At 41.2% G+C, this 14068-nt stretch overlaps 1 protein-coding gene across 2 annotated transcripts in view; it reads right to left on the bottom strand.

Annotated features, from left to right (window-relative positions):
* Nucleotides 1-6322: 6322 nt before the first annotated feature.
* The window catches only part of CCNT1 (cyclin T1), a 13122-nt gene continuing 5376 nt past the window's right edge, over nucleotides 6323-14068 (bottom strand). For both annotated transcript variants that reach the window (XM_060764137.2, XM_060764138.2), the window contains 5 exons: nucleotides 13656-13718; nucleotides 13068-13113; nucleotides 11138-11301; nucleotides 10785-10855; nucleotides 6323-9711 (listed from right to left, as the gene is read on the bottom strand). In XM_060764137.2, coding sequence (XP_060620120.2) covers nucleotides 8356-9711; nucleotides 10785-10855; nucleotides 11138-11301; nucleotides 13068-13113; nucleotides 13656-13718 — 1700 coding nt within the window. In that variant the 3' untranslated portion in view covers nucleotides 6323-8355. The remainder of the gene's footprint in view (nucleotides 9712-10784; nucleotides 10856-11137; nucleotides 11302-13067; nucleotides 13114-13655; nucleotides 13719-14068) is intronic.

Raw genomic sequence — 14068 nt, forward strand, 5'->3', positions numbered from 1 at the left:
GCCTCTAGAACATGGCCCTATAGCCCGAAAAAACCCACAAGAACCTAGGTGTGAATGTTTCAACTGACCACCATTAGCATTTGAAGACCTGGCTGAGCCTGGGGGAATCTTTTGTTGACACAGCATATTATTTGAGAACACAGAAATGCTGGACCACTCTCACAACCACCATGTCAGACTACACAGAGAAGCCATTGAAATCCACAAGCATGTGGACAATTTCAACAGAAAGGAGGAGACCATGAAAATGAACAAAATCTGGCTACCAGTATTAAAAAACTCTAAAATTACAACAGCAAAGCAGCAGAGAGGAAACAATCAGGCACATCTTAACACCTCTCAACAAAAGATTCCCCCAGGCTCAGCCAGGCCTTCAAATGCTAATGAAGGTGGTCAGTTGAAACATTCACACCTAGCTCCAGCAGAGAAGAGTCCTTTGTCCCACCCTGGTCATTCCACAGATATATAAACCAATTTTCCTAATTCCATCAGACCTCACTACCTCTGAGGATGCTTGCCATAGATGCAGGCAAAACGTCAGGAGAAAATGCCTCTAGAACATGGCCATATAGCCCGAAAAAACCCACAAGAACCTAGTGATTCCAGCCATGAAAGCCTTTGACAATACAGGAAGCTCTCTCTTTAAATACAGCCGTCCCTTTGTATCCGCTGGAATTGGGTTGCAGGGTCTTCGTGGATGCAGAAGGCGTCCCTTAGGTAATAGTATGAAAGCTGGGTCCGGAAGTTGAGAGGAACATGAGAACTGTGTTTCAAGATTTCAAAGGGTGTCCCATTGAGGAGGAGAAGGGGGGAAACTGACTTTCTGTTGCTCTAGAGACCAGGCCACAAGGGAGCAATGGTTTCAAATGGCAGAAAAAGAGTTTCAAACTGAAAAGATTAGGAAGAACTTCCTGGGGAGTAGCATAGGCTACCTGAGTGTGGTGGAGTGTCTTTCTCTGGAGGCTTTTCTGTAAAGGCTGTCTTCCAGGAGTGCTTTGATTGTACCTTCTTGCATGGCAGGGGGTTGGACTGGATGGCCCTGGGGGTTCTCTTCTGGCTCTAGGATTCTGTATCAGGAGGAGGCAATACGGAGTCTAATTGATACACTTTTCTCTCTCATCCACCATCTCATCCTGACCCAATTAGCATTCAAAGGTTTCTGGTCTCTCCTTCACTTTCTGCCTCCGAAAGGGGAGTAAAGGGCACGGAGGTGGCTTGGTGAGAACCCCCTTCCTCCTGGTCCGCCCACCCCACTCCAGCCCGCCATGAGGGCCCCAAGTTCGAATGCTTTATACACGCATACACATATTTTATATTAAAAACCTAACTTTACCTTTTGTATGGCTACGGTGGTTTACAGACTTCTTAGATTTGCTAAATACCTTCATTCACACACATTCTGTATCCAAGCCCTAAGTCGGTTTATCTTTCATTCATGATGTGGCCAGAGGTTGATACCAAGCTTCTTAAACCATTTTCCACTCATGACCCCTTTTTGGATCGAAAAACTTTTTACATGACACTAAATGGGTATAGAAATCAGGCATGATAACAAATCAGTATTTGCAAGGCTTGCTAATCAAGCTCATTTTTTCATTTCTGTGTACGTCTGAAGTATTTTTTGCCAAGTCCACTGTAAACACTGCAGATTTGTATAAATGTTCAGAAATTTATCGCAACCTTGATGTTGAGCCAAGGGGACCCCATTTGAGGTCTTCACCCAGTTTAAGAAGCAGTGCTTATGCCACTGGCAGCCTACAATAAACATTTGAATGCTTAGGTTCATGCTCCCATCGTTCTACTTTCCATTGCCCTGCCTTCAGCATTTTGTGAACACAGGACATATGGCAATGTGTGTGTGTAGCAGGTTCATTTCAATTTGGGAACAGAAAACCCAGGACACCTATGCCAGCCACGTAGCAGTTAAATGAGCCAATATTTTAATGCCAAGTGGTAACTGGCATTACTACTTGGCAACAACTTCCTCATATACAGCGTGGCTGATGGCAAGGTGACTTGGTGGTCCCTCATTCTTAGGACATGATGGAGCAATAGATTCAAATTGCAGAAAAAGAGATTCCACCTAAACATTGGGAAGAACTTTCTGACGATAAAAGCTGTTCAGCAATGGAATATGCTGTCTTGCAGGGTAGTGAACTTTTCTTCTCTGGAGATCTTTAAGTAGAAGCTGAATGACTATTTGATTGTGGGTTTCTGGATTGCTGCATGATCTCTTCCAACTTCATGGTTCTATGATCACCTTAAGTCAAAATCAACCTGATGGCAGTTAAACATCTCGTATACCTTGACAGCAATTCCAATTATGTACACATCCTAAGCCTACCTCTTTGTATGAAAACAGTGGAGGGCATTTCCACTAAACCATCTGCATAAAGCCTCATTCCAAGGCTAGATGATAGAAATACATCCCTATCTATCAGCACAGGAACAAGACGGAGAACACAGCCACAGATTTTATTAATTAGAACTCAGACAAAACAGTGGCACACACATTGGGTTGCCAGCAACTCAGCCATTTAATTGGAATAGATCTCATGGGCCGCCAAATCCAGTTCCCTCCTCAGTGCAAGATCAAACATCTCGAGAAGGAAGCCATCTAGCCTCTTTCTGAAGGCATCCAGAGGAAGAGACCCCACCACCTCTCTAGGCCCTAGGCAGTTGGTTCCATTGCTGAACACTTCAAATGCTCAATCAAAATCGAACTGTTAAATCTGGTCCAACCTTCTAGAGCTGCAGAGGGTAGGCCTTCCTTGCTGCAATAGCACTGGTATTTAGACTACAATCGTGTCACCCCTCAGTCTTCTCTTCACCAAGCTGAACGTGGTCACCTCCTTCAGCTTCTCACATTTTGCTCTCCATATTTCTTATCCTCATTATCTATCTTTGCTTCAACCCATAATCCTTTAAATGAGGTACCTGGAATTGAATGTAGATCAGGGTTGATCAGCACAGAATATAGTGGGACTATTACTTTCCTCAACTTGGGAAACTATGGTTCTATTAATGTAGGCTAGAATAGATTTCACCTTTTTTGCTGCAGCATCACACTGCTGGCTTGTGTTCAATGTATGATCAACAATCATCCCAAAGTTCTTTTCAAATGTTGTACGGCTGAGCCAAGTATCACCAGCTTCTGGGTTTTGTGCTCTATATGTAGAATTTTCAATATATACTATTGACTTCCTTTAGTATCTAATTTTATACTTCAACAAGTTTCTTCTGAAGTGTTCCCATCCTCCGGTGTGTTGACCACCCCTTCCATTTTTTAGCCATCTGTAAACCTGCTAAGGATTTCCTCTATCCTGTCATCTGAATAACTGATAAAAATTTTCACTTGTAAAAGCGCTGGAAGAGAAACCCGAAGCTCTCCACTTGAGAACTCCTTCCAGTTTGAAGCTACTGATGACGACTTTTCAAACAGTGTTTTCAACCAATATTATGTAACAAAATTTGAAAAAAAAATGTTTCTGGGTTTTATTTTGTGAAGATGTTATTTCCTGTTTAATTTTGCAGTACTTTCTTGGGAAGTAGTTTTTATATTCCAGAAACTTTGTTTTTGTGGCTTCTACAAACTATCCTGAATGGTTGAGACTCTGTGAGACACTCATTGAAAAACTATGTGCTGTAGGATATACTGCAAAAACTCAAGTGTTTGTAGTTTAATATTTTTTTCTGTTTTTATGACAGAACCAATTAGAAAATGACATTTATAACTCAGGAACAAAAAATTGTGTTGCATAGTGTAATAGTTCCATCTGACAGCGTTCTTATCTATTCCACACTGATTCAGATTTCCAATCAAATTATAGGGGATAATTATAGGGGATTGACATAATGTTGCTTGCAAGGGTGTAGACTGCCACATAGAACAAACTATTCTCAGGGAATCATCCTGGTCTCTGCAGCTGGCCTGTATGAGCTCAGAAAGCAGACCTTTGTTGTTTTCCTGTGCAACTGATTAAGTGCACAAAATGCCCTCCCCAGAATTTACCCCTCAAATCTACATAGTTTGAGGCCAGAGATACAACCCCGTGCTATACAACTTTTGTGGCTAATGGTTTTTATCTGCTGGTAACATTGCGTGCACTAAACTACACCATATCCAAGGCTGTCATGACAATATGAGTACAGGTGGAGAGAAGATAAGTATTTCTTGCATCAGATTTGATACATAGCAGGAATGGACAGATGCAGTGGGCCCATACTTACTCTGGACCCCATGGATTGAACATCCACTTTCTCAGATGAACAGGTTACTTGTGGTTGCATTTTTCAAAATGTTTGGGAACCACCTCTCCTGGAAGCTTCAAATCATGATTCCCTACTTTTCTGGAGCACAAAAAAGCAAGGGATAGGCTCTAGGTCTTACAGTATTATGAATAAGTATGTCCTCTTCTTCCATACTGCCTTGGCCGCCAGCCACATAACTTTTGCCTGTGGTGTTGCTAGGATTTACTAATACATGTACAGAAAAGGTGTTCTGCCTATACATCATTCCAGCAAAACAGTTCAAAATCTGTTATCGCTGAAGGGGTTCTTCCATGTTAAGGCAATTCTAATGAAGTTTTAAGTATATGACTCTGCTCTTAGTTTAATGGAATTTGTGAACTTCATCAAACTGAACTGTTCTGGATGCTTTTTACCAGGGCGATCAACTGTGGACCTGTGGTTTTGACTGCAGCTCCTGCAGACTTCACTATTGGCAATGCTTACATGATGCTGGGTACACAATTCAGCTTATTAGAAATCTATTTTTTTTCTTAATGTTTGTAATACATTAAGTTGTCAAGATAGGTTGTACTTGAAAATACATTGGAAAGGCTTGCTGTATACTCAGAAGCCAGGATTGGCTGAGTTACAATTTCTAGTAATTATGAGAAGGATGTTTTCATTGTCCTTTCTTGTTTGTTGCCAAGTTTCATGAAGAAGCAAAGCTAGAATTCTGCAATTAAAATTATGCAAATTTATACAATTTGCTTTGTGTATACAAACTATTTCCTTGGCAGACATGGCCTTTTATTTTTGCCATCTTCTAGGATGAAATGATTTGGCCTTGGCAATAGCTTACAGTATATACATAGGTAAAATATGGAAATGGCACCCACCACTTCTCAGACCTGCCTTCTTTTTAATGAAAATATATTTGGGGTGACCATGAAAAACTAATTTTTTAGTTTGCAAACCTTATTTCTTGAATGCCCATTATTTATTTGTTATGAAACAAGTCCAATACATCTAATCAGGAGGTGAATACTAATTACCCATATAATACCTTCATGATAGCCTACTGAATCTTAAGTTTCAAACAAATCCACCAAAGCATAAATACTGTATCACAACTGCCAGACCAAAAAAAAAAAGGTAATGGGCACAAATCAGTCAACATGTCTATGGAACTGGCATTCATTTCAATGAGGTTTAGATATGAAACCTCTATTGAAGTGTTACAAACAGGGTTGCAGTAGCAATAGAGAATGCAGTCAGCAGCCAATAAGGGACAATGTGAGAACGTTTCTCAACCATGCTATTTCACTTACTTCACAATCATGCTATTGCACTTATGGCCTATACTTCTATTCCACAGGAAATTGGTTTGTCACTGAATGGACAGAATGATGAACTAGGCAGGCATTTGTATTCCTTATCATGCTCAGCAACATCTAGGCCAGGGATGGGTCACATTACCATATCTTTGAAGGCCAGGACCCCACCATACTTGCTTTCAATGTCCCCAAATTCTTTCTATGGGATAGTCTTATATTTGGAGGCTTCCTAGCCTCCTAGATTCTAAGGACATTCTGAAGCAACTATTTTACTTTGACCGGGCTGCAGGGGACTCCAAATTCAAATGCCCGCCACACTTCCTAGAGGTCATTTAAGAACAATAAACAATAATTTTCAAATGTTTATTTGATTTCTGGGGACTGCAGTTTTCCCATCCTGATATAGAACAACCCAGTCTCTATGTTGCTTAAGGCTCAAACTTTAGAAAGCATTACACATGACTTTTTAGTTCATTGTGAAATAGGTTTGTAATACTTCTGGCATATAGGGGGAAAAACATGGAATTAAATTGATATTGCTTTCCTACTTTGGTATGTGAAGACAACTGGGTGAATCAGAAAATATAGTAAAATCCCAGTATAAAAAAGTGAACTCAAAGAGTGCTGAATCCAGAAATATTATTTGCTACATGTTGTTCTTTCACCAACCCTTTTATACAGAAACATTATTTGGTACATTCAAATATTAGGGTTAAGAATGAATTTGGAACTGCCAAAATACTGAAGATGAAACCAAATCTGGAGACAGTACATTTATTGAAACTTAGAATAGTAATAATATGAGCTGGGAATTAGAAACAGGTTCTGAAAGATTACGTGAAACTAGGTCCAAAGTTTGCAACCACCAATAGGTGAGATACCACTGCTTTAAAAATCTAGATGTGATGGAAAATAATCACTGTTCCAAATTCAAAGAAAACACTCCAATAAAAACCAAACAGATACCCACAGATGAGTGTTTTTTCTTGTTCTAAACATGATGCACTCTCTGCAGCAATTAAACTTATGTGAGACTGCAGACCAAAGTTTGTTCTCCATTTTACTTGCCATTGCAGACACCAGGATAGACTTCTACTGATATGTATTAGTCAAGGTATCCCATTTCAGCCCAGGAAAAAACCCAATAATTTATTACATCAAACCATTTTTCAACTTTCAGTTTCAACATTTCTTCAGAGCAATGGGAATACGATGAATTACTTTGCTGAACCAGAGTTTAGATACTCAAAGAAGAGCAAAGTAAGAGTACTAACTATGTGTTCTGTCCAATTGCAATCATTATTCAAACCAAGGATGAATCTCATACAATAAAAAAACATTCTGATGTAATCTACAGAAATACCACAAATGGCCACTTTAAAAATATTAGCCCCATTTAATCTTGAACTCAAGACAGACTCTTATGCCTTTTCCTGTACACCTTTAAACTGGAATAGTCCTTTGCAGGAAGCGTTAGTGGGAGTCAATTCCCACATGTTCCTTACTAGGAATCAAACCAAATCAGGGCATGCTCAAACTGGCCAGTTTTGTACTGTTGGTAAGCATCTTTTAAAAGAACACAGATCAGTTTCCATGAATTCATCTAGATTTTATCAGTTCCTTTCATTCCTGTAAGCTTGAATCCAAATTTGTCTGATTCTGTTTCTTGCTGCCTGAACATTAACTTTAAAGAGTTTTTCCCCATTCTAGCAAAATATGAAAATCTCATATCCCATAATGCAGTTTAAATACAATTTAAAGCATCCCAGAATCACGATTACTGTTCTAACATTCACATAAGCATTACACCTCCCTTCCTGTGCCTCTTCCTCCCAAATATCCACCTTTCCTAGACAGGTTGCTGCAGACCCTTTTTTTTGAAGGCACACTCAAAAATTCCCACAGGATCACGCAGTTCTGCCCACCTTTATTAGAACATAAGCATATCAGAACTTCAGTGCCTGTGCTAGGCAAACATTAATCCTCACATTACTGTACTGGGTGGCCGGCACAACAGGACACCCCAATGGAAGAAGTGTGATCAAGAAGTGGAAGATTAAAGAAAACCATGTTCCTCCAACCTCCCTGCTCAGCAGGGAGGGCTGAACAAGACTAGCTACACACTCTTTTGTTATTTCCAAAGCTTTTTGGAAATACATGCCTGCATTTGTCTCTACTCATCCGCTGGTGAACAGTCAAAGTCAAGGCAGGGAGAAACTGAATAGCTCCACCCCCTACCTGACCATTGCACTTATGGTCAATACTCAAAGCTTTCTCAAAGGCTTTTCACACCTTTTTTTTTCCTTTTAAACCTGCATTAACTCCATTCATAGGGAAGCAAATTCCACTAGGACAAAACACATATAAGGGAAAGCCCCACCTCCACTGCAGCTTCTGCTGCAAACCCTTCCTTTGTCCCAATTTAGAAAAATAAAATCAACACTAAGAACATATAACTTAATTTATATTATTTTAAAATGTCCTTTAGAAAGACTGACAATTTAAATAGCCCTGTGCCGCTTCAGTTGTGTCATTGCCTCTGAATGCCTCCAAAAACAAGAGCAAGTACGACAGGAAACATAATCCCCATCTCTTTCCATCACAACTGGAGGTGGTGTGGAAGCACATGGAGAAAGAGGGGGTATACCTTTTCACAGCTTCAAAGGGCTCCACATTCTTATACCAAAAATAAAAAAGGGGGATTGGGGCATTCACACAAGGCAGTGGAGATCACTATGAGCAGCGAGCCCTCAGCAGAGGACAGCCCAACCTCAGTAGTTAAACATGGTGATCACTTGGGGAGGGGCGGCAGGGGAGGGGGAGGTTCTGAGGGCAAGGGGGGCGGCCGTGGTTTATCCCCACTCGCAGCAGCTCTGGGGTTCAAGTATTCACCATATGAATGTACAAAGTCAAAGGAGGGTGGCTGGGTGGGTTGCATGCCTTGTGCACTGAGCAAGGAGTGCAGCATGTTCACTGTATCTTGGTAATCAATGGCCTGGTTCATATTATGCCCATTTGCTCCCGCAGTGCTCTTATCCAGTTTTCCATGAGCCCCCCTGGCTTTGCTGCCCTGGGGAAAAGGCAGACCGGTTGTATCCAAGCTGTGTCCGGCATGCTGAGGGAAGGGAAACGGCACAGATGGGCCTTTTGAATTCTTGCTGACTTTTAACAGGGGTTCATGTGTCGCAGCTGAGGTGTCCTCAGGAAGGGGTCTCTTGCGAGAGGAACAAGTGGGGACATAACCCACTTTATGGGAAGCAATGCCACTTTGGTTACCATGCTTGGAGTCTCCTGGCCTCTTAGTACTGGTAACAGCTGGCACGTGTGAATGTTTGTGGGAATGGTGATTATGATGGTGGTGGTGGTTAGAGGAGTGAAGCTTATGTTTTTCCTTGTGTTCTCCCCGGCTTTTGGTGCTACTTTCGTCCGAGGAACTATGACGATCCAAGGGAGTCGGCACCTTGATGCGCATTTTTATTTCCTCTGGCTTGGAGGAAGAAACCGCAGGCTTGTCTACAGCTGCAGGCAACCGCACTTTGTCAGCCTTTTCAGCAGAGGGCCGTTCAGAGCCATCCGAATTGCTGCCCAAGGGGATTTTTAGAATGATTGGAGATGGGTTATTCTCTTGCTGCACATCTCTTTCCCGCTGCTGCTGCACAAGCAAGTTCTGAGCAGCATACGCATATTGGGAGCGCACATTAGCTTCCATGTTTTCCAGCTGGCGTTTCTGCGCAGCCAGCTCTTCAGCATGTTTGGCGCGATACTCCTTTAATGACACTTTTGCTAGTGGCACACTCTTAATATTCTGCTTAGAGAAAGAGCCACTGCTGTTGTCATGATGGGGATGGTCTGTGCCGGCTGAGATTTCATTAGCTCTATGGCTGACTTCCAGTTTATGTACTACATGTGGAGCTATCCAGCTTTCTGCCGACATTGCATCCGTGCTCCCCAGTTCTCCTGGAGAATCCCCACTTCTGGCTGACAGTGAAGCCATAGCTCCGGCTGTTGAGGAAGTAGACATACTCATCAGGCCTGCTATGGTCATGTCTGAAGCACTTCTGGAGATCATGTTAAGAATGGTCTGTTCCGAAAGGCAGTCGTCATCGCCTTGTTCATCAGTCTTGGATTTCTTAGCTGCTTGGCAGGCCTAAAATGAGCACAAGCAAAGTCTGTAGTATCTGAAAGCCCACATTTTCACATGCACTTCAACAGCAATTAATTTCATTAACAAATTCTGTAAAAAATATATCATCACACCCAAATAGTTTCCTGCTTACACCAAACTATAAAAAGCCTTGGTCTTCCACAAATAAAGGAGCGATGGACAACATGCAACTATAGATTGCAAGTGGCCAGTGCGCACATTTACACACTTTTAGCAGTGTAGCACCCACTGCTAAAACAGCAATGGCCATAGCTGCCCCCACCATTCATATCACAGAAATCACAACTTCCCTCCACCTTGCCTCACAGGGCTCTATGGTGGTGGAAAATGTCCTGGCATGTGCACGCACCATGCAGAATGACTGCAGGGGCTACCAAATTTGGAATGCAGCTGCAGGACTATATTCTTGGAATTTACCCATCCCAGGTATGTGTGAAATATTTCCCTGAGATATGTTGCATTCCCATACATTTCATTATTGCAATTTATGTATGTATCTGTAATAAGGAGTTGGTTTAACACACAGTTTGCTAGTAAAACTGAATTATTGTGCTGTGAAATGATACATGGCTAAAAAGTGTGTCATCAAAATGAAATGTTTGGAAAGCTCTATAAACTAACTTTTCAAAAACATTACCATTTAGATCAAAGCTGGGCACACTCCAGAGTTTGAAAACAACATTCTCCAAAGCTCTGGAGGGACACAATGCCCCATTACTGCCACCATTTCAGCAGACTGGGAGTGACATTTTATCACTTGCAGACAAACCAATTCAGGGAGAACATGCTCCCAACAGTTTGTGAAAGCTTATTCCACTTCAAATGATGAATGAGAGATTGGCTAAAAATCTTATTTTGTCATATGAGAGAGAAGCAGCTTGGTGCTCAGGAGGGCATCAGCAGCAGCATAGGACACTCTACAAAGGGCAAATGATGGACTTCAAGAAAGATATTAACTAGCATATTTTCTTTGAATGATCATTATACTTTACTGATCATATTGAAGTCCATACAAAGTTTTGCTCATTCACAGAATAATGTACAGGGCTTCTTACCCGCCAATTCCTGATGCGTTTCAGCCGGTTAGGAGTTTTCTCAAGGATTTGTAGGAATTCATGAGTTAACTCTGTACAAAAAACACAAGCACATCGCGTGGTGAGAGGCATAACATCTGAACGTTTTTGGAGGCCGTTTCAAACGTCTACCCTTGTTTGTAAGAAATAGAGCAATCCTAAGGTTAGTACCACTGGCTTAAATTATATACCGTAATTCAGCCCAATTAATTCTTTCCATTGTATACTGTCTTCCTGGAAACCTTGGAGAGATAGTCCCATAGACGTGACATACCAAGTAATGGAAATTCCCCTTATTGTGCATTGGAACATATTTGACCTGACTCCAAACTTACCATCCAAGAGTTCCAGAGTTACAGTGCCATCAACGTATTCCCACCAGTGCTTCCCGTCCGTGGAGACTGGGATCTCCCAGTTGGACCACTTACAGGCCAAGTGGATGCAGACGCAGGCCACAACGGGAGGGGTGTACTGCAGGCTGAAGGTGGTTAGGTGAAGGCTGACATCACCAGCAGGGAGAGAGAAACAGAAAGCTGTAAGCTCCCAAGCCTGAATGGCAGCAGGATGCACAACCGCCCGCTGGACAGACACTGCAAGAAGTGGGCATCCACCACAGAGCTTTAAAAGCTCTTGTCATCCTGCATGTTCAAGTCTCCCTACATTAACGATTTGGTTTCAGCCCTGTCCCATAAGGTTTTCAGAGCTCCTGTCAGCCTGGAGCTTCAGGGCCTCCTAAAAGGCCTTTGGGAAATAAACTTATGACTGATAGCAGTACATTCTCCCTGTGTGTGTAATGTGCCTTCAAGTCGGCTCTCGACTGTTAGTAATCTCATTCATTTCAAGGGGTTTTCTCAGGCAAGGAAAAGTCAAATGTGGCACGTGTTGGCAGAGACCATACAAGTACTAACCAGGGTTTACCATGCAGTTTCCCAGATCAGACTTCCTCTGTGTTTCTGGGGCAGAGCTTTCCAAACATTTCATGTTATTGATATGATTTTTTGACATTCACCCTTTCGTGACATGGTAATTCAGTTTTACTAGCAAACCGGACGTTAAACCAACCCCTTATAAATTTCATTCTCTCCCTCCCTCCCTCTCAATGTATTTGTGTGTTTGTGTTTGTGTGTATATATAATGTAATCTTTACTGTATTAATGAGGTCTGGATTTTTTTGCTTTATACTTCTGTACTACAGTTGATTCTTGTGCAGTTTCCTCTATAGCCACTCCATGTGGTTCATCAGAAACGTAATTGTCAACAGACTTTTTCTTAAGTAGTAACTTATCCATTTTAGTGGCATTTACTGCAACTCAATCAAAAATTGTGCAAACTATAAAAATTATAACAGTATCTACACTTGAATAGTACCAGCCTTTGTTTGTGGGGTCAGGGGAGGGGGACATTTTTTATGTAAGACACAGGCAACACACTAACGTGTCCCGAAGATAATAAATCCTAAAAGCGTATTTTAAAATCTGTTTTCCAGAACAATGAGAAAATAAGACATTAGACAGAGAACTGAATCACCACCAATTTGTTACTGAAGGCACTACTCATATTATTACACTTTCTCTTTCCCATTTTAACAGACATTCAAGTCAAAATGCTGAATGGTGCACCAGTCAAAAGATCCCCTCAAGTATATATTAAACCTATGCACTCTTTTACTCAAATTCTGTTTATATTAATGTGTCTGAAACACAACTGAGAAAAATATGGAACTCAACAATGGCTGCTAGAATAAAGTGTTGTATCTATAAAATGCACACGAGTTCTAGAGAATTCCAGAAGAAAACACTCAAGCCACAACAATTCACAGTATAAATATTCTGGCCTTTTACTATTATGTCTCAGCACTGAAGCTGCTGTATGTCTACTGATTTCTAGCAAGTGGCAACTCATGCACATTTTTAGCAAGAAAGTAGTTTTAGCTAAAACATGTGTAGCCTGTCACTTATGGCAAGGATGGTGTGCTTTAGGTGGCCAGGAAAGGAAACTTTATCAAAACGTGTGGATTTTTAAATCTCTTTAGGCAACAACCAACTATGCATGTACTATTAAAATTATGAACCTCCTCTCATTTTTAAGTTTCTGATCTTAAGTTCAGAAATCATGCTTATAATCAATTCCTCTAATATATTGGCCTGACATACAAATCTATATGCTGAGTATGGTTTCCGTATTTCTACAAAAATTTGGAGAATTCCTCTTTAACAGGTTAAAATCCCAGATAAAATAGAAAGATAAAACTGAGCCAACACCTACCTGTTAGTAGCCATGAAGTAAGAAGTCTGTGCCAAATCCTTGCTGGCTAAAAAAAGAAAGAGAATTTAGACATTTGTCTTCCCAAGTTATACTTCTTGTTATGCGCTTATTCTGGGGCAGCATACTATGGCTTCACTATGAATCCCTGTATATGCATCTGCCATGAATGCCCACTTTAATATATCCTTTTTTAATGTCTCATTTACCAACACTATAGACAGTTACAGGGAGAACCTTTGGTATCCATTGGAGTTTGGTTCAAGTACTGCCCACCACCCCCATACCACAAGCTTCCCCTGACACCAAAATCCATGGACACCGAAGTCCCATAAAACATAACAGCACAGTAAAATGGCAAAAAATCTGGAATTCCTTTAAAATATTTTCAAATTAGAGATGACTGAATCAGTGGATACAGAATCCGCAGGTACAGAGGGCTGGTGGGCAGTAACACTGTCTCTTCTGTATTTCATTTGCTCCTTCCATATGTAAACCCAAACAAGTCTCCACCCTGAAACAAACTGCCTGCCAGAAAATAGTATGTCATGTGCTATATCAGAATAATAGCCATAGTAGAACTCTCCTTACCTCTAACTAGCTGTGTACACTTCACAACATGGGTATGAGGGTGATCTATGGTGATCTCAAATCCTGTGAAGAAAACAAAGAGAGGATTAGCCAGTGGGCAGAACATCCTTGTGGTTCTACATACCGCACTTGCCTCTGATCTTGGGAGGCAAAGTAGATTGACCATCCCCTTCCCATTTTGCTCTATGCTTAGGTGCAAGGAGGACATCTTCCTAGGCTCAAACTGATGTTATCCAGCACAAGAAAATGACAGTTACTGCTAAGTTTTGATGCAATCCCATTCCCTGTTGAAAAGATTATATTGAAATACATCCAACAATGCTAAAACAGAACATATTGTGCATCAAGATGTCAGGAAGCCAAATATCTCTTTGAAATACATACTATTACTTTCAGAAGCACACAGGTTAAAA

This window comes from Anolis sagrei, chromosome 2, assembly GCF_037176765.1.
Source record: "Anolis sagrei isolate rAnoSag1 chromosome 2, rAnoSag1.mat, whole genome shotgun sequence".
Taxonomy (NCBI): Eukaryota; Metazoa; Chordata; class Lepidosauria; order Squamata; family Dactyloidae; genus Anolis; species Anolis sagrei.